This window comes from Theropithecus gelada, chromosome 5, assembly GCF_003255815.1.
Source record: "Theropithecus gelada isolate Dixy chromosome 5, Tgel_1.0, whole genome shotgun sequence".
Lineage (NCBI taxonomy): Eukaryota > Metazoa > Chordata > Mammalia > Primates > Cercopithecidae > Theropithecus > Theropithecus gelada.
In genome coordinates this window covers 55,741,036-55,768,727 of record NC_037672.1, presented here as the reverse complement: position 1 = coordinate 55,768,727, position 27,692 = coordinate 55,741,036, and the positions used below count along the sequence as shown (strand labels likewise).

The following is a 27,692-nucleotide window of genomic DNA, read 5'->3' as shown; positions in this document are numbered from 1 at the left end:
CTAAATATAGGAAAGGAACATGGAGCAAACAGAGATTCAAGACCTTGAGACTGGTTATAAGTAAATGGTTGCCATGTAGTTTTCTTATCTTCTAGACCAGCACTGTCTAATAGAAAAATGACAGTCACAAATGCCAATCATATATGTAGTTTTAAGTTTAATGTCCACATTCAAAAGAATAAAAAACAGGTGAGTTTAATTTTAACAGCATATATCTTTAATCCAATATATTCATAATGCCATCACCTCAACATCATCTATATAAGATTATTAATAATATATTTTACATGCTTTTAAAAATATCTTCAAAATCTGGTATGCATTTTACATATAAAACACATTTTAATTTAGACTAGTTATAATTTCAAGTGCTGAATAACCACATGTGGCTAGTGGCTACCAACTAGACAGTGCAGTTCTAGAATATGTCATTACTCTTATATTACTAGTGGAATTTCAAGACTATCTCATTAATATCCAGCAGAATGAATAAATGTCTACCTAAATACAAGCTTATTATGGTACCCACTTCTTGTTGAGTCATTTTCTTTTTTGTTTTTGGTTTTCGCTGTTGGACTTTTTAAATACCTAAATAAAAAAAATCATAACATTTCTTACATAATAAAAGGATTCCTTAATAAAATTTTCTTATCAATCCAATCGAATGGTTAATAGAGTTATGAGTCACATGGTTATTGCCAATTTCCAAAACATCCATATGTAATAAATATACTAAATTCAATCCTGTATTGTAGTTGTTAAAGTTGTCAATTGTGGTTATACTTAGATTTGCACTAGTATATGTAGTAAGGTATTTTTGTATTTTTAAAAGTATATTCTACTATTATATGTAAACTTTATTGTCTATATATTACAAACACAAATCTGTACCTTTACTAGAGAGTTAACTTATGGCCATTTAAGAAATGTATCAGTTCATTTGATAATCCCAAATCATAGATAGCTCTACAGGAAAATTTCTGATGGACTCTATTGCAGGACTCAGTAGTAGAACTTAAATCAAAATTGCTTCATGAAATTATAAATTTAATTGGGAAAACAAGTATGTATGTCTATGTCACATCTCCAAGTCAGGTGAGGGAAGTCTACATTAAACTCACCTGACCACCAGCAACTTGAACAATAATTACAATTTTTAAATGCAGAAGTTCATGTTTTGAGGAGGATATGATATATTGACCTGTTAAAGACTTGATTTAGTGTCAAGAGTAGTTTAAATCAATGAAGCCATAGACAGAAGCTTAGAATGTCAGCAAGGAGAGCAACTTTTATGCCTAAATATTGTAGAAGCACAAAATAGTTTTAGAAAGGAGATGGAAAATGACTCGCAAATAGTGACTTATTTTTCTAGTTATAAAGGTAAATATATTTTAATCATTTGGGATCTGGTGGCCTCTGTTACTAAAGGAAAATAGCATTACTATTTTTAGTTGCAGGCAAGAAAGTAATTTTAGAAGAAAAAAGCCTATTGAAATTTAATGAAAAGAAATCATTGTGGTAGGTAGTCTTCGGTACTGGTCAGATTATAGAAATCATCACTTTTTTATTACAATAACACCACTTACCCAACTTTTTGCTTCTATCTTTACTCTCCTGGTAAAATCATTATGTGTTTAAAAGGGAGAGAGAACAAAACAGGTAAAGCTGTAGCAAAAGGTACAAGGATACAGTCCCTTCCTGGAAAGAGGATTTTGTGGCGAACCATTTCTCCCATAATGCATCCCACAGACCATATATCCACTAGAACAGGAGAGAGAGGGTAGTGAAGAAAAGGGAGGAAAGTAAAGTTAACTAAGATAATTGACTTCTGAAGGAGGAGGAAAAAGAACAGTTTGATTAAAAGTACAATTTTCACCTCCCACCAAAAGTTGGCCAAAAGGTGAATTGAAACCAGCACTACGCTATGACATAAACAGTGTCTAGTATTAGAACTCAAATTAATCTTTAAAAAACCATTACTTTGTGGATTGTGCACATTGCTTCTCAGTAGTGCCACAAAGTGGTGACGTTGGTGACAGAGAAAAGCAATAGCTAAACCAAAAGTATCTCCATGGCAGGTGACAGCTAAAAGCCACCAAAGGGTTTTCTGTGTCATTTTCTGGATGCAGAGAAAACGATATTAACTTGTAGAGGTGGCTATTTTCACTTTCTATTCTATTCAGTTACAGATAATAGGGCAACAAAAGACCACCTTTTTTTCAGGGGGCCGGGGCAGGAGCAAAACAAGATAAATTCAACCAAATCCAAGAAACCAGGAAATAACTGGAACCATGGTTTAGAGGCAAAAGAATTGGAATTCCTGGTATTTAGGACTTAGCTTTTCCTTCAGAAGTTTATTCTTGTAAATAAACATCAGTTTTAGTTTCCATTTGAAATATTTCAAGAAAAAGGACATATGATGAATTAGCACATGTATAAAGGAGTCATCTGGAAGGAAAGTGAAAAAAGTATTAAATGTGTTAAAAATTGTTACGTACATATATTTATTTCCAAATTGTCAAACTTGTTAGGAAAACATGCTTTGCCTTCTCTTACCAATCTTTACCCCTTTCCAACTTGTTTTTTATTATGGACAAAGGGAACTTTTGGGCAGAATCATTTGGCCGAATTGTTCCATGGGGAAGGAAGGCGGGGCTAGGTGCAGGGGACAGCAGGGCATGCCTGATGTGGGAGCAAGCAGGTTTTTCTGCATGATAACCTTCCACCCGTTGGTGGGAGGGCAGCACCAGGGTGCCAGGCAGGCCTCCTCCATGGACTTAGAGAAGTCGAAAACCTAAGGCAGCGACTTGCAATTCTTTCTAGTGAGGAAAGGGAAAGGGATTTTAATACCAGCTATTTGCAGTGCCAAGATCTGAAAAGCCCGAATAGGCAAATTCAGATCCTCTCCCCCACCCCAGTCTCCTGTACATTCTTGATTCTTGACTTTGTTTCTCAATAACTTGTGAAGAAAGTATAAAAATGTCCTCTTTTCTGAATGAATTAGATGTGGTATTGCCTAGTGAGGAGGACTAGATTCATCTCTTCTGAGTCAAAAGGTGCCAGAACTCTGACGTTGCCCACCAGGGTGAACCTGACCTTCGTAAGAGGTGACTTTTTAACTTCCTCTGTATAAATGCATACATACATTATCTGTCTTCTAATCTAAGAGTATACAAAGAAGTTTCTGCAAACTTCAGTGGCCAGGGAATTTTCACAAAAGTACCCTGTAGCACCTGAACATAAAAATACCCTGATTATTTTTATAGAACTTATTAAAATAGTCTGCTAAAACTAAATACAATAGAATATAAAATAAATATTTAAGATACATTGAATACATATACAATCCTAATTTAAAACATATTCAATTCCTAAGTATATTGAATATGTTTTTCAATATGGTGCATTATTTGTAAGATATAGTCTCATCAAAATAATACACTGCAATGCTTTCTAATAGATATTTAATAAATCCTTAGTTTTAATCAACAACACTCAATTGTAATACATTTTTAAGATTCCTTCCACAGCCTTCATTTTAAAGTGTTCATGAATATTAGATTTTCTTTAGGAAAGCAGTAGTGTCAAATTAGACATTTTCCTTTTTTACGATTTTTGGAATATATAAGAATTTATTAGGCAATTGCTACTCTAAATATTTCTTACAGAGCAACTTAAATTATTACAGAAATTCTTATTCAATTTAAATAATTTGGATTATTTCAAAGTTGTCTGTGAAGATTTTCACTCCCAGGATTTGTGTCACATTTTTGCTTGTCTTTTTCTAGAAATACAGCCATCAGTCTGAGATACAACATAAAAGCCAAATGGCTAAATGCGGTAGATTCCTTCCTGCTTTCACACTCATGCTCAGCTGAGCTGCAACCCAAATAGCAATTTTTCTCAATATCTAGGCACGTGTGCTAATCAGTATCCACTTGACTGTTTAATCAGACTCCATTTACAATTCTTTTTCACTATTAACATTTAGCGCTCTTCTAGCAAAGCTGACTTGTCAATAACATCCTTCACATTTTTAATGAGTGTTTCTTACCAGTAGTATTAAAAAACAAAAAACAAAACAAAAAAAAAAAAAAAAAAAAAAAACCCTGAATATGCTATCTGGCAGCCCTACCTTATAAGAGCATGTACATGAAAGAGAACATTCCCCTTGGCTATCTACAACGTGCACCCATTTTATTCACGGTTTTGATGCTGCTCTCCAGAAGCATCCCTACCGTTCTCCTTGTAGCCCATCCCCAGGATGACCTCCGGGGCTCTGTAATAACGTGTCACCACATATGGAGTCATCATGAAGCTTGTGCCTGCTGTCCTGGCCAGTCCAAAGTCCAGGATTTTCAATGTGCAATCAGACTTGACTACAATGTTACTTGGTTTTAAATCCTAACAATAAGGATAAGGGAAAAAATTAAAAGCCAGTATCAAGTGAAACATGTTATTTCCATTGACTCAATCAACATAGCAATCTTGCAGTAGCACTGATGAGGTCCCCCTGACCTACAGAGCCCTAAACAAGGCAAATGATTACTGCTACAAATAAGTTAACTGTTAGTTTTTGGATTAAAAAAAATCTTCAGAAGGTTTTTTAATCCCAGAAAAAAATTGTATTATCATTTTCACAATTTACACTGATCTTGGGATGAGGTTTTAGAAAAAAAAAAATGTATCATTGATTGTCTTCTGTTACATTTCTCCTTAGGACAACATAAATCTTTCAACATATATATCATTTCTAGGCCTGACAGAAGAACAGATCAGGGCAGCTGTCTTTATGCTGCCAGAAACAAACTATGGAAATGAATTGTCTTATTTCAATTGCACATATGACTTCTGCCAATCAAGGAGCTGAAAGCATGAGGCTTCTAAGAAGCTGCATCTCAATGAGCCAAAAACATAACATTGAACAAACTCAACTACTAGAATTTCCTTCTACAATTAGTGAACTAGGTGCCAATTCCAATATCAAAGAAATGAGGAAGTATATTATATTTGACCAATGCCCCCTGTATAAAGAAAATAATCTACAGTTACTCTTCCTCTTCTCTTAAAGCATTTGAATTGTAATCCTAGAGAAGGTGTTCTTACCCTGTGAATAATTCCAGCAGAGTGGAGGTGCTTAATGCCACACAGCATTTGGTACAGCAGGTAAGACATTCGCTCGTGGTCTAATTCCATCTGAATCACTTGACATAAGTTGGCATCCATCAGTTCCATTACTAAGTAACTAGAAGGGTAAATCCACAATGTTAGTTCCAGGTCACGAGATCTATGAAGTCCTTTCAGTTAGTCAGAATTCTCTCCTAACTCTGTAAGTCTTCTGAACTTCTTAGCTTTGCCTTTGACTGAATCAAGACTATGAGAATTTCCAGGTATTGCATGTGTGTTAGCTATACAAACCCTACCACAAGGTTGCTAGTAGAAAAAGTATTTATTAGTGTGTGGTTTGTGTCCATAGAGTTTTTAACCTTCATTTTGCCTTCACTTTCCCCTGTATACCCTCAACTCTTTTGTGAGTATTATAATTTTAAATAAGAAAAAAATTCAGAACAGCTTCTCCCTAAATTCAATGTATCTGTGTTAAGGACAAGGTACTAGGGAATCACTTCCTCTCCTCCATCTGTTGTCATTACTGGGTAGACGTTGCACAAAATCAATGACACTACAAAGATCAAAAGAATAAAGATAATTTTCATGTCCCTTTTATTACTATTTCTTTTTATTTGTTTGTTTGTTTTGAGATGGAGTCTCGCTCCGTCGCCCAGGCTGGAGTACAGTGGTGCGATCTCGGCTCACTGCAACCTCCGTCTCCCAGGTTCAAGCAATTCTCCTGCCTCAGCCTCCTAAGTAGCTGGGTCTACAGGTGCACACCACCACACCTGGCTAATTTTTGTATTTTCAGTAGAGGCGGGGGTTTCACCATGCTGGCCAGGATGGTCTCGATCTCCTGACCTCGTGATCCATCTGCCTTGGCCTCCCAAAGTGCTGGGATTATAGGCGTGAGCCAGCATGTCTAGCCTTATTACTATTTCTTCAGGTAAATTAACTCATTGTAGAAAGTTCATGGAATCTATTAATAATCATAAATAAATAAGCTTTCCCTGAGTGACCAAGAGTATGGAACAACAGAGCATATAAAGCCACAAGGTCAAAAGGAGCAGAATGTCTTTCTACACACAAACAGAATCTTCTTGACCTATCACTGGACCCCTTTCATTTGACCCCACCTCTTACCTCTCTTTGATCAGTACAAGGGATTTCAACTGTGTGTGTGTGTGTGTGTGTGTGTGTGTGTGTGTGTGTGTGTTATTCCCTTGGGCTATCTAAGTGCTGTGCTCTCCCTTCCTTTATGAGTTTTGTTACTTACACATCTTGGAACTCCTCCAGCGTTTTCTGGGGTGTGAAGACATTTAATAAACTAATAATCTGAAAGAGAGTGGAAGGGACAGAGGAAAAGAGAGAAAGAAACAAGAGAGAGAATGTATTATTTTTAAATTTTATTTCAACTCAAAGTCACTCACTAATGCTATGGTGGAAATGGAGAAGTTGGAAAAATTTCTAGAGCTGTCTCACAGGACACAGCAAAGTATACTCAGAAAGAACAGATGATCTGTCTTCAGGTTAATAATGCAGCTAAAAAGCTCAATTCTTGGGCAGAAGAAAGAATCAGAGAGATGCATAATTGTTACACTGCTTTCAAGTGTGATTCCTCGTGGCAGAATATGGGCCTTTGGGGGATTAAACAAAAAAGGAAGAAATGCGGTGTGAGAAGAGAGGTGGCAGTAAAACACTCAGCGAAACATAGCAAGGGGATACTTCTCCTCCAGATGAACAAAGTCGTATTCTACTTCATGACTTTTTTGTGTTGTTACTTTATATTTTTTTACTTCTACCTCACCCTCAAATATTAAACTAATGCTCCAATAATATGTGTGGGGAAAGGTGCCTTCTAGATGATATCAATGATGAATTTAGTAGCAAATTATTTAAAAGTTTTCTACATTCAGTTAGAAGCTTTTTGTTTCCTGCTTTATTTTATATATTAGCTACTAAAGAAATCTACCTTCTAGCATAAGCAAATTTTGTAAAAACCCCTTGTCACATTTCCAAATAGAGTTCATAGATCAATAACTCAAAATGTTCTTCCAGCTAAATATTTGGTACTAACGTGCCAGCAGGAAATGAATATAAAAATATACAGATACAAATCTTATACTCACAAGATAGTTGCAACTATTTTATTAAAAATAGATAAGTACAAGGTCAAGATTTAAGCAGCTTCAAAGCATCAATCAATGAATTTCAGTAAACTCTATAAATGATATAAAGACATATGGAGTAATAAACATAAAATGAAATTAAACACCTGAGAAATTGACTCAATTCTATGGAATGTTTTATGTCTCATGTAGTTTTAACTTATTGAGAAATTGTTGACAAAAAATAATCATAGTACCATCCAATATTTTCTAGTATACATATATATGGCAATGGTTGTCATATAGTTTTTTAAAAAATCATCTTTTCTAAAGCAACCTTTCAGTGTGAAATATTCATATAGAAATAAAATTGTTTTAAAATTATCTTTAAAACTTGTGATTAAAGTGCCATGTTATTCTGTATACTCAGTGCTAGTGAGTGTTGAAAACTGCCTATGAAGTACATCTTTCACTGTAACATCTACAGTGGGTCTGTTTCTCTAGGACTTTATCAATCTCATAAAGTAATTTATTTCATTTTGATATTTGTTCAAACAAAAACATTAGCGATTGTGTATAGAGCACACATTACACCTACACAAACATTCACATGAACACTCCTTAACAATGGATAAATGCTAACCCAGATCAACTAGTGAACAAATAATCCAGATAATCTAAGAAATCTAGAAAATAGCATTACAATTTTAAATAAATCAAGTTTTATTGTTTTAAAAGGTAATTTATCAAGATCTATTCCCTACTGTATGTTCTTATTTTCCCTTTTCCTATGACCTTGTTTTATCACTTTTCACCCTTCGAGAAGTTCTCCTCTAGCCTTCCTTTTCTGTCTTATAAATTCTAATTCCTAGCAAGAGCCAATTTTAAAAATGCATCTGTAGAAGGAGATATCACAGCTATAAAGTTTCCATTTTAATTCAACAGTTTCCAGACAGGAATCTCAGTTCTTTTATCCCAGCATCTTCAGACACACGGATGTAAATCCGTGTTTGTCAGGCCCCACTAGTTCCTAGAATTGAATATTTATATTCTTTTTTTTAAATAACAATTTTAATCTAATTTTCAGTTGATAATAAATACAGAAAACAGGCGACCAAACTAACACCATAAAGAAGTATTTTCTAAATAGATTTTCTTCGTATTATTAAAGATTTAATGAGATTACTTTACTCTTCCTTTGCTTTCCACACTATTAACAGAGTTCTTATTAATGTGGAATTTACATTTGGTTGTAGTGGATTTCCTCTTCATAAAAAGTTCCAGAAATGTGTTTCTGCAGACTTCTGCATACATACATACACACATAAAAGGAAGGTAGCAGGTGGGGTGCTATTTATAAATTATCATTGCAATCTGGAACTCTTTTTTAGGCTTCATAAATATAAGTCTCCAAAATTTCAGTCAAGAACGGGAAGTATTATTCTCTCAAACTGACCAAGCAAGTGGGCATTTCTCCACATTGTATTGCATTACAGGGTCTGGCATGAGGATGAGGGAAATATAAATACATGTATGGAAAACTTTCCATACATTTGATTCATTGCTTATATCCATCCATTTTCCATTGCCAATGTTATGCTCCATCCTCCTTGGCATAACAGAATACATTGCATTGATCATGTGGCTAATCTTGCACTTACCTTTATTTAACATACTGAAAGAACAAATTAGTATATAACTCTTCATAGGAACCATCCTTTCTATCATTTCTATATTCCTTTCTAGAAGTCTCATGTTTGTTGCATGGCTATATTAGATTTGGGTGTGCAGTTCATAAAATTTTAATTTCTTGGTGAGGCCTTTGCTGCTTGGCCTATTTAAATGGGTAAACCTATCCCACCACACACTGACCAGTATTTTTAAATCTTCCTTGTTTGCTTTGCCTTACTTAATAGCACTTATCATCACCTGACATTTTACACATTGACCTGTCTTATTGTGGATCGCCTTGCTCTTGCCAATAGAGCATGAACTCCACCTGGACAGGGATTTGTCTGTTTTCTTCACCATCTAGATCTGTGCCTGGCACATTTTATTCATTCAACACATATATGTCAAGTGACTGAATTAAAAAGTCATCAGGGTAGAGGAATAGAGGAAAAGAGAAATACTGTCATGGGGCCCAGATCTGCATATTTGCATTTAATTATCTTTCAACTTAATACTAATACATTTGTGTCTTCTCAGTGCTACTTGTAGATGGCGAGCATTATGGACAAGATACCTGGTTTATAAAACCACGCTGGTAATGTGTTCTGTATAATTTTCATACATAAGAACTTTGTAGAGATAACTCTACAAAGGTATTCTACAACTTTAGAATGATTTTACTTGTAATAAAATTATTTTTTTATTTTTAAGAAAATAAAATTTTATTTATAATTTATTATGTATTTATATGTAAAATATATTCAATGTATTTATTATAATATATTTATTAATAAGAGTTGTCATTAAAATAATGAATTCTCTCCTATTTATCTTTACTAGGAACAAGTGGAGCACAGAATGAATTCTAGAGGTCTTGGCCTGTGATTGAAGGAGCTTAGATTCTGAAGTAGAGAAAGTCCTTTAATGGTCTACCCAGCTGAGTTCTGATGAGAAAAAGCTCTTGATCCCATTCTCAAGTGCTTTGCAAATATGTACTTGCATACTTGCCCATCCCTGAAAAAAATAAGATGCCAACACACAGTGGATTCACTGAACAATTAGAGGCCACCACCAGACTACAGCTGAAACTAAAAGGAGATAACATGAATAAAACTCAACTGTTAATAATTAAATCTAACTTATAAATCGAAATTAAACCTAAATTGTAAAGAAATATAGCATGGTGCTTTGTAGGTTTTTTGTTTTTTGTTTTTTTTTTCCTGGCTTTTGGCTTTGCTTGTCTTGTTTCTTTTTAGGAAAGCATGAAGCTCTCAATTTGGAGCAAGATAACCAAATATGGTAAATTTTCTAACTAGGGAAATATTTATAAAATTCAGCACTTCCACATCATATGGTTTTTAGGTGATTTTTAAGCAGAAAGCTACCACGAGGACAATGAAATTGAATGCAGCATATCGGCAGGATAAACAACCTTAAGAGGCAGGAATTGCAAAGTAAAGAAAGCCTTTCTTACTCAAGTACAGACACATTTTCTTTTTCCAATCTCACAAACTCCCACCGCCAGAATTTTAAAAATAACAAAACTCACGTTTTTATGGTTCACACACTTCATGAGGACCAGCTCCCGGTACGCTCTCTTGGCATGGGTTTGGTTCTGAAAGGGTCTGCTGAGCTTCTTAATGGCCACATTTCTGTCAAGGACAGCATCATACGCGGCACTGTAGAGATCCAAGAGCAACTCAGAATTAAGAGCAAAAGATTCCTTAGAACTCTTGCCTACTTGACTAAGGACACAGGTAAAGAAAATGCTATTTTGGAATCTTACTCAGATTTTGTATACTCTGGTCACATGCCAATCAGGCTGTAAGTAAAGATATAAGTGACTTGTATAAGAATATTCTACATGCTAGAAGGATGAAGAAGAGTTGAAGGAAGTGAAGAAGAAGGGAGAAACAGGAGAAGGGGAGAAGGAGAAGAGGGCAAAGGAGAAGAAAAAGATCTTGCCAAGAATATAGAATATAATTGCCTCAGTAAGTTGGTGGAATAAGAAGTAAGACAGACATTCAAATTTCCCACTAGTCATGAGACTATAGCAAGTCATTTAATTCCTCTGAGCTTGAATTTCTCATCTGTTAATATATGATATTTAATTTTTTATAGCTATAAAACTTCATTGTTCTTTGGTTGTTTTAAATCACCATTTTTTTTCTATACCCATTCACAAGAACCAGGTGTTTTGTTTGTTTGTTACTGTTTTTTAGAAACAGAGTCTTGCTATATTCCCCAGGCTGGTCTTGAACTCCTGAGCTCAAGCTATCTTCCTGCCTCAGTCTCTTTAGTAGCTGTGACTACAGCCACATAATATGGCACCCAACTAAGAACCAATTTTTAAGGTGTGATGTTAATTGCCATAAAAGCACTTGTGGGCTGATGATCAAAGTGTACTCTCATTAACAACAACAAAGCTCAAAATAAGAAATGCAATCAGGGAATTTTAGAAACATAAATAACTGCATTTAAATACAAAGACAAAAATAAATGCTATTCATATGTGAAGGTTTCACACCGAGAATGGACATTTACAATGCTTTGAAAATAGGGGTGCTTTTACACTGTTGCTTTGAAAAAGCAATCTAAATATTTGGTGCTATTTCTCTCATATGTAGAGTATATAAGTTTAGAGATCAAAGGAGAAAGTGAGAGAGGCTCTTTTTGCCATTATACCTAATGATGCACTCACAAAATATGTAACCCATCCCTGAAACTTTGAGTTCTGCTGGGTTTTATCTTAGTTGTCAGGAGGAAATGCAAAACCAGAATCCACTACAACTGATCTACTAAATTAGAAGTAACATTGACCACTGAAAGCTCACGCCACAGAACTCGGAGCCAGAAACGGAATTGCTATACCATAAGAAAATGACAGATTCACAGAATAAGGTTGAAAAAAGTCTTAGAGTTCACCGGGTCCATACTTCCATTTAACACTCATTCCTCTCTAAACTACGTCCATGAAAACTTTCACCAGTCTCTGTTTGCCCATCTCCGAAAACATGGAAATCATTGTATCTAAGCAGCTCTTTCTATTGTTGGGCAGCTTTGAGAATAGAAATGCCATCACTCTGATAAACAGTTATCTTTCTGCGGTTTCCACTGACTACTGTTAGTCCTGCCTTCCAGGGCAACTCAAAATAAAACATTTCCTTTCCATTATTAACCATAATATATGAAATCTATTAAAAGGCTGCACACAATGCCTGGCCTAAAGTAAACACTCAGTAACTCTTAGCTTTTAGCATTTTTCCCCTAAGTCTTTTCTTTCTTAAATTAAATATTACCAGTCCCCTACCATCACTTGTCAGATGTGGTTTCAAGTCCCATCACTATCTGGTCAGTTTCCTCTGAATAAACTCCAGTGTGTCAATATGCTCTGAAAATGCGGACCCTGTGCTAAATAAACATTGCTACTCTGGGTATAGAGTGTTACTGAAGATTAGGGTAGAGCTAGTAACTCTTTCATTCATTCCTTTGCTCATTCATTCAACAAACCTGTTCTGACATAGTTAAAACAGCTAAGTCTGTCCTGGAATTCTTTAATAATGACATTCCACACTATTTTTTCTTTCACTTTTTAAGCTATTTTATTTTATTTAAAGTTCCTGGGTACATGTGCAGAATGTGCAGGTTTGTTACATAGGTAAATGTGTGACATGGTGGTTTGCTGCACCTATCAACCCATCACCTAAGTATTAAGCCCATCATGCATTAGCTATTTTTCCTGATGCTCTCCTTCCTCTGCTTCCTGGCCCCAACGGGCCCTAGTGTGTGTGATTCCCCTCCCTGTATCCATGTTTTCTCATTGTTCAGCTCCCCCGTAGAAGTGAGAACATGCAGTGTTTGGTTTTCTGTTCCTGCATTAGTTTGTTGAGGATAATGGCTTCCAGTTCCATCCATGTCCCTGCAAAGGACAGATGTCATTCCTTTTTATGACTGCATAGTATTTCATGGTGTATATGTACCACATTTTCTTTATCCAGTCTATCACTGATGGGCATTTGGGTTGATTCCATGTCTTTGCTCCTGTGAACAGTGCTGCGATGAACATATGCATGCATGTATCTTTATAACAGAATTATTTATATTCCTTTGGGTATATACCCAGTAATAGAATTGCTGGGTCAAATGATATTTAGGTTCTAGGTCTTTGAGGAATGCCACATTGTCTTCCACAATGGGTGAACTAATTTACATTCCCACCAACGGTGTAAAAGCATCCCTATCTGCAGCCTTGCCAGCAAATGTTGTTTCTTGACTTTTTAATAATCACCATTGTGAATGATGTAAAATGGTATCTCATTGTGGTTTTGATTTGCATTTCTCTGATAACCAGTAACGTTGAGCATTTTTTCATGTTTGTTGGCCACATAAATGTCTTCTTTTGAGAAGTGTCTGTTCATGTCTTTTGCTCTCTTTTTATGGGGCTGGTTTTTTTCTTGTACATTTGTTTAAATTTCTTGTAGACTCTGGATATTAGACCCTTGTCAGATGGATAGATTGCAAAAGTTTTTCCCATTCTGTAGGTTGTCTGTTCAGTCTGATGATAGTTTCTTTTGCTGTCCAGAAACTCTTTAGTTTAATTAGATCCCATTTGTCCTTTTATGCTTTTGTTGCAATTGTTTTTGCCATTTTCATCAGGAAATCTTTGCCCATGCCTATGTCCTGAATGGCATTGGCTAGATTTTCTTCTAGGGTTTTTATAGTTTGGGATTTTACATTTACGTCTTTAATCCATCTTGACTTAATTTCTGTATAAGACATAAAGAAGAGGTCCAGTTTCAATTTTCTGCATATGGCTAGTCAGTTTTCCCAGCACCATTTATTAAATAGGGAATGCTTTCCCCATTGCTTGTTTTTGTCATATTTGTCAAAGATCAGATGGTTGTAAATGTGCAGTCTTATCTCTCAGTTCTCTATTCTGTTCCATTGGTCTATGTTTCTTTATTCATCTTTTTTTTTTTTTTGGACCAGTACCATGCTGTTTTGGTTATTGTAGCCTTGCAGTATAGTTTGAAGTCAGATAGGGTGATGCCTCCAGCTTTCTTCTTTTTGCTTAGGATTGTCTTGGCTATTGGGCTCTTTCTTGTTCCAAATGATTTTGTAAATAGTTTTTACTAATTCTGTGAAGAATGTCAATGGTAGTTTAATGGGAATTGCATTAAATCTATAAATTACTTTGGGCAGTATGGCCATTTTCACAATATTGGTTCTTCCTATTCATGAGCATGGAATGTCTTTTCATTTGTTTATGTCCTGATTTCCTTGAGCAGTAGTTTGTAGTTCTCTTTAAAGAGGTCCTTTATATCCCTTGTTAGCTGTATTCCTAGGTATTTTATTCTCTCTGTAGCAATTGTGAATGGGAGTTCATTTATGATTTGGCTCTCTGCTTGTCTGTTGGTGTATAGAAATATTTGTGACTTTTTCAGATTAAATTTGTATCCTGAAACCTTGCTAAAGTCACTTATCAGCTTAAGGAGCTTTTGGGCTGAGATTATGGTGTTTTCTAGATATAGGATCATGTCATCTGCAAACAAAGACAATTTGATTTCCTCTCTTCCTATTTGAATACCCTCTGTATTTCTTTCTCTTGCCTGATTGTCCTGGCCAGAATTTCCTTTACTATGTTTAATAGGAATGGAGAGAGAGGGGATCCTTGTCTTGTGTTGGTTTTCAGGGGGAGTGCTTCCAGCTTTTGCCCATTCAATATGATAGTGGCTGTGGGTCTGCTGTAAATGGCTCTTATTATTTTGAGGTATGCTCCTTCAATACTTAGTTTATTGAGAGTTTTAACATGAAGCGATGTTAAATTTTATCAAAAGACTTTTCTGAATCTGTTGAAATAATCATGTGGTTTTTGTCTTTAGTTCTGTTTGATGTGATGAACTGCATTTATTGATTTGAGTATGTTAAACCAGCCTTGCATCTCGGGGATGAAGCCAACTTGATTGTGGTGGATAAGCTTTTTTATGTGCTGCTGGATTCAGTTTGCCAGTATCTTATTGAGGATTTTTGCATCAGTTTTAATCTGGGATATTTGCCTGAAGTTTTCCTTTTTTGTTGTTATATCTCTGCCAAGTTTTGGTATCAGGATAATGCCAGTCTCATAAAATGAGTTAGGAAGGAGGCCCACCTTTTCAATTGTTTGGACTAGTTTCAGAAGAAATAGTACCAGCTCCTCTTTGCCCCTCTGGTAGAATTCAGCTGTAAATCCATCTGGGCTTTTGTTTGGTTGGTAGGCTATTTATTATTGCCTCAATTTTAGAACTTGTTATTGGTCTATTCAGGGATTCAGCTTCTTCCTGGTTCAGTCTGGGGAGGGAGTATGTGTCCAGGAGTTTATCCATTTCTTCTAGATTTCCTAGTTTGTGTAGAGGTGTTTATAGTATTCTCTGATGGTAGTTTGTATTTCTGTGGGGTGATAACCCCTTTATCATTTTTTATTGTGTCTATTTGATTATTCTCCCTTTTCTTCATTATTAATCTAGTTAGTGGTCTAGTTTATTAACTTTAAAAAAAAAAAAAACAGCTCCTGATTCATTGATTTTTTTTTTTTTTTTGAAGGATTTTTCATGTCTCTCTCTCCTTCAGTTCTGCTCTGAGCTTGGTTATTTCTTGTCTTCTGCTAGCTTTGGGGTTTGTTTGCTCTTAGTTCTCTACTTCCTTTAGTTGTGATGTTGGGGTGTCAATTTGAGATCTTCCTAGCTTTTTTAAGTGGGCACTTAGAGCTATAAATTTTCCGCTTGACACTGCTTTAGTTGCATCCCAGAGGTTCTGGTATGTTGTCTCCTTGTTCCCATTGGTTTCAAATAATTGCTTGATTTCTCCCTTAATTTCATTATTTACCCAGGAGTCATTCAGGAGCATATTGTTCAACTTTCTCGTAGTCGTGTGGTTTTGAGTGAGTTTCTTAATCTTGAGTTCTAATTTGATTGTGCTGTGGTCTGAACGACTGTCTGTTATGATTTCAGTTATTTTGCATTTGCTGAGGAGTGTTTTACTTGTAATTACGCTATCAATTTTAGGGTAAGTGCCATGTGACATTGAGAAGAATGTATATTCTGTTGTTTTGGGGTGGAAAGTTCTGTAGATATCTATCAGATCCACTTGATCCAGAGCTGAGTTCAAGCCCTGAATATCTTTGTTAATTTTTTGTCTCGATGATCTGTCTAATATTGACAGTGGAGTGTTAAAGTTTCCCACTATTATTGTGTGGGAGTCTAACTCTCTTTGAAAGTCTCCAAGAACTTCTTTTACGAAACTGTGTGCTCCTGTATTGGATGTATATATATTTAGGAGAGTTAGCTCTTGTTGAATTGAACCCTTACCATTATGTAATGTCCTTTTTTTTTTTTTTTTAATCTTTGTTGGTTTTAAAGTCTGTTTTTCAGGAACCAGAATTGCAACCCCTGCCTTTTTCTGCTTTCCATTTGCTTGATAAATTTTCCTCTATCCCTTTATTTTGAGCCTATGTGTGTCTGTGCACAGATATTGGTCTCTTGAATATAGCAGACTGTTGGGTCTTGTCTTTCTATCCAGCTTGCCATTCTGTCTTTTAATTAGGGCATTTAGCCTATTTACATTTAAAGTTAATATTGTTATGTGTAAATTTGATCCTGTCATCATGATGCTGACTGGTTATTTTGCAGGCTTGTGAATATACTTGCTTCATACTGTCATTGGTCTCTGTACTCCAGCATGTTTTTGTAGTGGCTGGAAATGGTTTTTCCTTTCATATTTAGTGTTTCCTTCAGGAGCTCTTGTAAGGCAGCCCTGGTGGTGACAAATTCCCTCAGCATTTGCTTGTCTGTAAAGGATTTTATTTCTCCTTCATTTATGAAGGTTAGTGTGGCTGGATATGAAATTCTGGGTTGGAAACTCCTTTCTTTAAGAATGTTGCATATTGGCCTCCAATCTCTCCAGACTTGTAGGGTTTCTGCTGAGGGGTCTGTTGTTAGTCTGATGGCTGTCCCTTTGTAGATGACCTGGCCTTTCTCTTTGGCTGCTCTTAACATTTTTTCCTTCATTTTGGCCTTGGAGAATTTGATTACGTGTCTTGGAGTAAATCTTCTCATGGAGTATCTCACCGGGGTTCTTTGGATTTCCTGAATGTGAATGTTGGTCTGTCTTACTAGGTTGGAGAGGTTCTCCTGGATGGTATTTTGAAGTATGTTTTCCAGCTTGCTTCCATTCTCCCCAACTCTTTCAGATGCTCCAATCAGTCATATGTTCGGTCTTTTTACAAAATCCCATAGTTCTCAGAGGTTTTGTTCATTTCTTTTCATTCTTTTTTCTCTAACCTTGCCTGAATGTCTTATTTCAGCAAGATAGTCTTCAGGCTCTGAGATCTTTTCCTCTACTTGGTCTATTTGGCTATTGATACTTGTGGTTGAATTGTGAAGTTCTTGTGTTGTGTTTTTCAGCTCCATCAGGTCATTTATGTTCCTCTCTAAACTGGTTATTCTGGTTAACAGCTCCTGTAATGTTTTATCATGGTTCTTAGCTTCTTTGCATTGGGTTAGAACATATTCCTTTAGCTCAGCGAAGTTCATTATTACCCATCTTTTGAAGACTATTTCTGTCAGTTCATCCATTGCAGTCTTACCCCAGTTCTGTGCCCCCACTGGAGAGGTGCTGCAATCATTTGGAGGAGAAGAGGCACTCTGGCTTTTTGAGTTTTCAGCATATTTGCATTGATTCTTTCATATCTTCATGGATTTTTCTACCTTTGATTTTTGAGGCTGCTGACCTTTGGATGGGGTTTTTGTGGGGTCTTTTGTTGATGTTTTTGTTGCTTTCTGTTTATTTTTCTTTTAACGGTATGGCCGAACTTCCATAGGGCTGCTGTGGTTTACTGGGGGACCACTCCAGACCCAGTTCAGCTGGGTCCCTCCTGCTCTTGGAGGTATCACCAGCAGAGGCTGCTGAACAGCAAAGATGGCTGCCTGCTCCTTCCTCTGGAAGCTCCATCCCAGAGGGGCACCAAGCTGATGCTGGCCAGAACACTCCTGTATGAGATGTCTGGCAACCCCTGTTGGGAGGTCTCACCCAGTCAGGAGGCACAGGATCAGAGACCTGTTTAAAGAAGCAGTCTGGCTGCCCCTTGGCTGAGCAGGTTGGGCTGTGCTGGGGAGAATCCCCCTCATCTGGACTGCCAGTAGGTGGGAAAGACTAGGTCCCCCAAACTGTGAGACTCTGGCCACCCCTCCCCTCAGGGGCTCCTTCCCAGGGATATCAGAGTCCTGTCTGAAAACCCCTGGCTGGAGTTGCTACAATTCCTGCAGGGAGGCCCTGCTCAGTGAAGAGGGATAGATCCAGGCTCCACCTAAAGAAGCAGTCTGGCCACGATCTGCCACAGCCACTGTGATGTGCTAAGGGGAATTCCTCTCAGTTCAAACCACCTGGTCTCCCTGACACCAGCAGGGCAAAATGGCCAACTGGAGTTGCAGTGACGGTGAATGGCCACCCCTTCCCCAGGAAGTCGGTTGTCTTAGGCATTGTCCAGCCTGCCGCCACTGGTTGCAACCCAAGCAGGTGGCACAGCTCTGTGCCTGGAACCAAGGGCCCTCGTGATGTGGGCTCACGAGGGGATCTTCTGATCCACAGGATGCATAGATCCATGGAAAAAGCATGGTTTCCCAGATGGGTCAGCACAGTCACTCACCGCCTCTCTTGGCTGGGTGTGGGTGATGAAGCAGGATTCACTCACTGTTTTCATTCTTCTCAGTGGGAGCTGCTGACTGGAACTGCTTCTATTTTTTTTTTTTTTTTTTTTTTTTTTTCCGAACAGAGTTCTGCTCTTGTTGCCCAGAATGGAGTCCAATGGCACAATCTTGGCTCACCACAGCCTCTGTCTCCTGGGTTCAAGTGATTCTCCTGCCTCAACCTCCTGAGTAACTGGGATTACAGTCATGCGCCACTATGCCTGGCTAATTTTGTATTTTTAGTAGAGACAAGGTTTCTCCGTGTTGGACAAGCTGGTCTCAAACTCCCGACCTCAAGTAATCCGACCGCCTCAGCTTCCCAAAGTGCTGGGATTACAGGTATGAGCCACCACACCTGGCCTGGAGCTGCTTCTAATTGGCCATCTTGGCTCCTCTCCCTCCATCCACCCTATTGACTCACAGTGAGCCTATGTTAATTTAAAATACTGTCTCTTAAAAATCTTGTGCTGCTCTTACACTAATACGTCAGCACTGGTGTTTCTGTGCTTGTGCTTGTTCTTTTTCACCTACCAATGGCAGCACAGATAAAGAGTCAAGTGGTCATGTATCTTATAGGTAACATATAAGGGCAACAGTGGATTTGGAAACACAGGAACTAAACTTACTTTCTAAAGTTAAGTCATTGGCAGAAAATTGATCCATCACCTCAAAGACAAGGACTAAATCTTAAGCCAAAATTAACTTAGCTGAAACTATTAAAATATCAAAAGAAAGAATGGCAATCAGTCATGAAGGCATATGAGGGAGTTGAAGAGGCAAACTCTGGCACTGCTTGGCCAAATAAGAAAGCACCTTTTTTATTATTAGGTAGGTCCAGACATCCTGTCAGCCAAGCAGATGGACACATTCATATTGTGATTGTCAGAAACTACAGCCAGTTCACATTCTGATCAAAGTCTCCTTGGGCTGATTCTATCCTCTACAGTCAACATTATACTAATCAAAACTTATTCAGAATATGTGTATAAGAATATTGTCTATATTTGGTCAGCCTCACTGTTATATCTTTCATAATTAAAAAAAAAATTTGGCATCTGGTTTTATATGTGAGATGGTAGTGAGGATTGTCAATGTGAGTTTGAGTCCCTGAGATATTGACCAGATCATGCAAGACAGTTGGCCATCCCCCTATCTCATATGGAAAAACGGAGAAAATGCCACCCTCTGGGATTTCTTGGCAAGCAAAAAAACTAGACAGTTCTCCTGGAAACGCTGTGGCATTCTCCCTCTGTCTGGTACTTCCTCCTCGAAGCAATTTTAGGTATGAATGTCAGCCCTCCTGCTTACTAAATGTGATCAAGTTATTTACACTTTCTGACATTAGTTTCCTCATACTTAAAATGAAGAGAATAACAACTTGACAAGCTTGTTGTAAGGAGTAAAAGAGTTAATAACGTATAGATAATGCCTCACTTAGAGTGAGCACTGAGTAAATGATGGCTATTACTATTTTTTAAATCAATGTTCTTCCCAGATTCATTATGTCATGTAGGACAGGATAAAGCATGAATTCCTAGAGCGTAGGCAACAATTGGACACATATCTGCTAACCAGTAGTTGTTTAGTCTTTCTGCTAATTACAAATACATTCAACTGTACCACCACCATGACCACATTTTTCAAGTATGTCCCATGACATCATAAAATATATCTTCCAAAAAGACAAAAAGCTTTGTTAAACTTTGAATACATTATAAGCTGGGCACAGTGGCATGTGCCTGTAGTCCCAGTTACCCAGAAAGCTGAGGCAGGAGGATTGCTTGAGCCCAAGAGTTCAAGACCAGCATGGGCAACATAGTGAGACCACCCCATATCAATAAAAATAATAAATACATCCATCCATATATACACTGTAGCCATACAGTTGTCTAGCTTACCACTTTAATAAACTATCTGTATGATATGTTTTTAACAAACCCCCTATTCCCAATGATCACTACACCCTGTCTTAACGGTTCACAGGGTATCATTTCTTTTTTTTTTTTTTTTTTTTTTTTTTTTTTTTTTTTTTTTTTTTTTTGTTTTTTTTTTTTTTTTTTTTTTTTTTTTTTTTTTTTTTTTTTTTTTTTGAGACGGAGTCTCGCTCTGTTGCCCAGGCTGGAGTGCAGTGGCCGGATCTCAGCTCACTGCAAGCTCCGCCTCCCAGGTTTACGCCATTCTCCTGCCTCAGCCTCCCGAGTAGCTGGGACTACAGGCGCCCGCCACCTCGCCCGGCTAGTTTTTTGTATTTTTTAGTAGAGACGGGGTTTCACCGTGTTAGCCAGGATGGTCTCGATCTCCTGACCTCGTGATCCGCCCGTCTCGACCTCCCAAAGTGCTGGGATTACAGGCTTGAGCTACCGTGCCTGGCCCACAGGGTATCATTTCTAACCAATACAAGAAACAGTGTCGAGTTCAGGAGGTGTCTCTTATAAGCTATCCCTTCCTCTAAAGAAATAAGAACTTTTGCCTATCTTGAATTGTGTGGATACTGTGGTTTGGTTTACTGAACTTCCTATGACTCTTTTATGTCATACCTTCCTATATTAAAGATACTTCAGAGTTAAGTGTACAATTCCCAGAAGCTTTTGCAGCTAGCACTCTGGATTCCAGTAAGATCCTGCAGATGCACCTATGAGCGATTTGTAAGGCAGAAGTGAGGATGATCAGCATCTTCTGACATGTCTTGTTTGGGAAGCAAGGTCTTGTTGAGATGTGAGGTTTTCTTCTGAAGCAGTAATTCATGTCATTCTCCAGATTCCTGGTTAAGAGGAGGAGTGGAAGCAGAGGCCCCAGTGAACTCCAGGTTCCATTCCCCTGTTCACAGCATAATAGAGTAGCCATGGCAACAGTAAGTGCATAGTTCCAGTTCTATGATTTCCTAATCTCAGCTTTGATAGTATGTTCTGGAAATCTGATGGTTCTAGGATATTCTCAGAGGTGGGAGCTCCCTGGTGATTCAGCTCTTGGGTGTCTGGGAGTCATTCAAGGTAGCCCAGAGTACAGCCCACTTCTCCAGGCCTTCCTGTAATTTTACAGACACCCATTTACAGCATTCAATCTCTATCTGCTTAAAATGCTGCTGTCTTCCTCCGTGAACCTTGGCTGACACTTCAGTCTTCCCCATTTTCTGTAATTCCTCAGTGATTACTGGCAGAAGTTTAGCAAATACATCTGCAAATTGGCATCATTGATGCTGTACAGTCACAAATTCATGTCTGAAAGTTTTCTATTACTCTTGAGTCATCTATTTTTTCCAAGAATCTTGGTCTGTGGAATCTTACTTTTTTTCTTTCAGCATTTTTTTCTTTCTGCTATCTTTATGCAGGTAAAAATGGAGATAAGTCTTTATGAAGATTTTTCCAACAATTCTCCAGCCACACTGCTGAAGATTATCCAGCAACTTCTTGGCATACAGTACCAACACACCTCCACTTCTACCAGGTTTATTCCTAAAAGAGTGATAGAGCTTTCTGCTGTTATACTCCTGTCATTTAATTCAGTTTGATGATGCTATGAAGCTATGTTTACCTCCTTGTATGTATTTATATAAATACACATACACACACACACACACACACACATACACACATCTCTGAAGGCAAATCTTGTTCACAATATATTTATCAGGTATTTTTTTCTTCTGACAATTGCACAAATTTCTTACACAAATATTCTTCTTCCTAAGTCATAATCATTTATTTGACAATTTTTCTTGTTCCTCTTTCCCTTTACATTTAAAATGTTTGTAATCATATTAAATATTCATGGGGGAAATCCCTAAGCATTATTGTAGCATCTTAAACATCTTAAATCATAGCCTGGCAAATCAAATTCTTTAATAAGAATCACGTTTTTGAACCTGCCAAATTCACTTCTGCCTTGGGATTCTGCAATTGTTCCTCCTGCCTGGAATGTTCTTCTTGCATCTTCACTTGGCTAACCCCATTTGTGATTCAGATTTCAGCCCAAATATTTTCTCCTCAGAGAGGCTTTCTTTAGTTTTCCCATCAAAAGTCAACAGTTGATTTTTTTGTTAATTATTTTGTCATTGAATGGTTTGGCTGTACAAGTTTGGTTATATTTTTGGGAATACTTTCGATTACAAGTAACATAATTCTGAATAATAACTTAAGTAATAAAGATATCCATTATATCATATAACAAAGTATAAAAGTAGGCTTATCTAGGTTTCAGGATGCACTGTGATTTTTGAGGACCCTAAGCACTTTTGTCTTCTGATTTTCTGCAAATTGGTTCTCAGCATGTTGGGAATAAAAAGCCAATAGGGCCGGGAGAGGTGGCTCCTACCTGTAATCCCAGCACTTTGGGAGGCCGAGGCGGATCACGAGGTCAGGAGTTCGAGATAAGCCTGGCCAACATGGTGAAACCCCATCTCTACTAAAAATACAAAAATTAGCCAGGCGTGGTGGCACGCACCTGTAGTCCCAGCTACTTGGAGGCTGAGGCAGGAGAATTGCTGGAATCCGGCAGGCGGAGGTTGCAGTGAGCCACTGCATTCTAGCCTGGGAGACAGAGCAAGATTCCATCTCAAAAAAAAAAAAAAAAAGAAAAAAAGCCAATAATAGGAAAACTCTATTAATGTATCCAATGTATCCAAGGGCAGTGGTGTACGTGCTGTGATGCATGAAGATTCAGGAATAAAGGGCTTACTATGCCAGATGCTAGGTATGCTGCCAGCAGATAGCCTCTCAGCTCTTAGCCCCCTTTGAGGATGACCTCAACTGAAGAAAGCTGCCTAACCTAGCCTACACACTCTTCATAGGTAGCCTTCATTCAATGACTGATGAACATGGGGTTATAAAAGCCTGGTCACTTTACCCCAATTCAGTACAGTTGCTAAGGCTCATTACCTCTTCAGAACTACCAATAGGGTCAGCAGAGGCATCTATTGAGATTGTATTGCAGCTGAACTTCTGCCTCTATTTTCTTTTTCCATAGATGTTGGCCCCCAAAATACTTCCTAATAAATCTCCTGCATGAAATCGCCATCTCAAAGTGTGCTTTCTGGGGAATACAGTGTTTGGTAAACAGTAACTCATGGCTAAATACAGCAATATGCTCTGGAGTTCACCTGGATACTTCTCTAGACAAAAGGCAGGTCCAGTTATGGATAAACATCACTAGACATCAAGAAAAGCTCAACATCAAGAAAAGCCATTTCACCTATGTAACCAACTAACCTAGATGACCCAGCCTAGTTATAGAGTTTTCATTCAAAATCACTTTGTGCTTGATAGACACTGAATTGAAGCAAACACAGCAAGTGGGTCTCACAGCCAATCCCTCAAAGACAGTATCAAAAGCAGCAACTTCTTAAAACACTGGAAACTGAACTTTACAATCCATCAGCAGACTAAAGACGGGGAAGACCACACAAAGATTATTCACCTTAATCAAAAACACGGGACCAGCTCAGTAGCTCATCATCACAGAAAATAGATGAATGAAAACAAAATGGCTGCTCTAGACACAAGGCAATTTCTGAAAATAGGGATGGTGACACTGGAGAAAAAACTGAAGACTCTTGGAGAAAAAATAACTTCATCACAATAAAATAGTAGGTGATGGAATGCACACAGACTGTCTCAATTTCTCTTCTTTGATCTTTGTGACAAATTGTCTCGTGCCCATTCTGCTCCTTTACTGACCATTCAATAGACCATTCATATATTTATCTAGCCCATGTTTTAGTCTACAAAATTCACAAAGCTGCCAGGCTGCCAATCGATAGGATAAGCTGAAAATTTGGGAAATTAGACTGGCCAGCCCTGCTATAAGGCATATAGGGAACAGTCAGACAGCCTTGCTACAGTGATTTTGCCATTTTCTGTGCAGTATAAATCTATAATTATTTACTTTTTAGTGTTTAGTAAATATTTTCTAACTTTGCAATAAAACCCTTCCAACAGAAATAAATTAATAAAATTAAAACTGCATATTTAATTAAAGTACTCTATACTAGATTTCTATTTCTTATATTTTCTTGGTCACAACCAGATGAAAACCAGAAAAAGTCATCCTAAAGGACCATCAGCATCTATTTCAAAGTTATTAATTATTGTAAGAAGACTGTGTCTACATACAATGATTTAACATATGCAGCTATGTCTTAGTCTATTTGGACTGCTATAGCAAAACATCTGAGAATGGGCAGCTTATAAACAGCAGACATCGGTTTCTCATGATTCTGGAGTCTGGGAAGTACAAGATCAAGACACATTTGGTGACTGGTGAGGGCTTGTTCCTCATAGAAGGCACCATCTTGTTGTGTTCTTACAAGGCAGAGGAGATAACTAGCTCTTTGGGATCTCTTTTATAAGGGCACAAATATCATTCATGAGAGCAAATCCTCATGACCTAATCACCTCCCTAAGATGCCACTTTCTAACAATATCACATTGGAGATTAAATTTCAATATATGAATTTTGGGGAGACACAAAAGATACATTTACAGATTACTCTGAATCATAACTTTTCATTTAGATCAAATGACTGTTCTTCTAAATTAATTTTGCTTATTTTCATTTTTGTGAGGATTACAAAATATATTTTTAATTGACAAAAATTGTATATATTTGTGGTATAAACCATCATGTTTTTATATATGTATACACTGCAGAACTGCTAACTCAAGCTAATTAACATATACATTACCTCTCATACTCAGATTTTTGGTGTGTTGAGAACACTTAAATCTCCCTAAGTAATTTGTAAGTATATAATATATTCTTATTAACTGTAGTCATTATGTTGTACAATAGATCTCTTGAACTTATTCCTCCTATCAAACTGTCTAATTTTGTGTGCTTTGACAAACATCTCTCCAGTCTCCCCTGCTTTTGGCTTCTAGCCCCTGGTAACCACCATTCTATTCTCTACTTCTCTAAACTTTATATCTTAACATAAGCTCCATCAAGTTCAAGATACTTTTGTAACAATCCAGCCATTTAGTTTAGAACTCAGGGCCCTGGGAATTTAATCATGTTAATGCAGTCTTTTTTTTTGTGGGGGGGCATTATTAACTGAGAAAAATGGGTGCCTTTAAACATTTTCTAAAATTAGAAAATAAAAGAAGTCACAAGGAGCCAAATGAGGACTGTAAGGTGGATGCCTAAAATTGCCCTTGTTTGCTGACAGGAATGAGCAGGACCATTGTCATGGTAGAAAAAGACTTTCTGGTGAAGTTTCCCAGGCATTTATCTGCTAATACTTTGGCTAACTATCTCAAAACACTCTCATAATAAGCAGATAGTATCATCTTTTGGCTCTCCAGAAAGTCAACAAGCAAAATTCCTTGAGCATCCCCAAAAACTGTTACCATGACCTTTGCTTTTGACCAGTTCACTTTTGCTTAACTGGACCACTTCCACCTCTTAGTAGCCATTGCTGTGATTGTACTTTGTCTTCAGGATCATATTGGTAAAGCTGTGTTTCAACTCCTGTTACAATTCTTTGAAGAAATGCTTCAGGGTCTTGATCCCACTTGTTTAAGATTTCCATTGAAACTTCTGCCCTCTCTTGTTTGCAACTGTTCTGGGAGCAACAGTTTTGGCACCCATTGAGTGGAAAGTTTGCTCAACTTTAATTTTTCAGTCAGAATTGTGTAAGCTGACACAGTTGAGATGCTTATGGTGTTGGCTTTTGTTTCGGTTATTAATTGTCAGTCCTCTACAATTAAGGAATAAATAAGATTAATTTTTTCCTTGAAAATTGATGTGGGTGGTCTGCCTCTGTGGGCTTCATCTTCAACATCGTTTCATTGTCCATTTGTAAACTCCTGATTTCTTTGGAGCATCATCCCCATAACTTTGTAAAGCATCAATCATGTCTTCATTTTTCTACCTAAGTTTCACTATAAATTTGGTGTTTGTTCTTGCTTCAGGTTTTACAGAATTTATGTGGTTCTGATAGGTGCTCTTTTGAAACTGATGTCTTACTCTTTTTAATGCCTCAAATTAGATCCTGTTCATATCCATTATAACAAGGTACTACAAGTTTATTCTAGTGCAAAATACATGAAATCCATGCATAACTTTTTCATAATACACACTTTCCATGACTTTTTGAAGCCCCCTCGTGTAACTGAGGTCATACGGTATTTCTCTTTCTGTGTCTAGTTTATTTTCCCTAACATAAAGTCCGCCAGGTTTATCCATGTTATCACAAATAACAGGGGTTTCTTCTTTTTAAAGTCTGATTATTACCTGATTGTGTATATATACCATATTTTTCTTATTCATTCATCTGTTGATGAACACTTAGACTGATTCTCTTTCCTGGCTATTGTGAATAGTGCTGCATTGAATATGGGAGTGCAGCTATCTCTTTGACATACTGACTTCATTTCCTTAGGATTTATATCCAGAAGTAGGATTGCTGGATCATATGGAAGTTGTAGTTTTAGTTTTTTGAGGAACTGTATACTGTTTTCCATAATGGCTGTATTAATCATGTGAAGATTTTTTCAAGACCTTGCTCACATCAACATTGCTACAATTCCACTGGTCAAAGCAAGTGACATAACCAAGAGTCAGCATGAGAGGGCACTACCGAAAAGCATGGATATAGGAAGACGTAAGAGATTGGATTGCAATCAATATGCATTCCATTATTTATCACTATGATTTTCATTTAATTCTGCAAATAAATTACCAGTAAGTTCCATAATAACCTTCTTCCATGTCTACTTACTTTTAGGTCATGTCAGTCAGAATAAAACAACCTAAGAATGACAGAGAGCATGCTGTTCATTCTATTCAACTCCCAAGTTCTTAAATATATGTACCATAAGTTAAACAACAGTTGTTAATGTGCTCCCTCTATTAGCAGAAAATAATTTTATTAACATTTAAGTTATGGCTACTTTATTTCATTTTATCATATGCCTCAAACATAAAATTAATATACTTCAATACTAGTTTGATTTTTTAATCCAATTCAATGACTCAAAATAAAGCTATGGAAGGTCATTCTATCAAAGTTTAAAATCTGACAACAGTGTAAAAACTATCATAATTTTAGTTAAAATGTTGGCATTGAAGATAGATTACTTATTTTTTC

At 37.1% G+C, this 27,692-nt stretch overlaps 1 protein-coding gene across 5 annotated transcripts in view; it reads right to left on the bottom strand.

Annotated features, from left to right (window-relative positions):
• MAPK10 (mitogen-activated protein kinase 10) overlaps nucleotides 1-27,692 on the bottom strand; it is a 353,150-nt gene that overhangs the window by 77,028 nt on the left and 248,430 nt on the right. For 3 of the 5 annotated variants that reach the window (XM_025385430.1, XM_025385429.1, XM_025385431.1), the window contains exons 5-9: nucleotides 10,438-10,567; nucleotides 6,386-6,444; nucleotides 5,107-5,245; nucleotides 4,239-4,404; nucleotides 1,690-1,761 (exon numbers count right to left, since the gene is read on the bottom strand). In XM_025385430.1, the coding sequence (XP_025241215.1) occupies nucleotides 1,690-1,761; nucleotides 4,239-4,404; nucleotides 5,107-5,245; nucleotides 6,386-6,444; nucleotides 10,438-10,567 (566 nt within the window). The remainder of the gene's footprint in view (nucleotides 1-1,689; nucleotides 1,762-4,238; nucleotides 4,405-5,106; nucleotides 5,246-6,385; nucleotides 6,445-10,437; nucleotides 10,568-27,692) is intronic. The other 2 variants (XM_025385428.1, XM_025385432.1) reach the window with 2 other exon arrangements.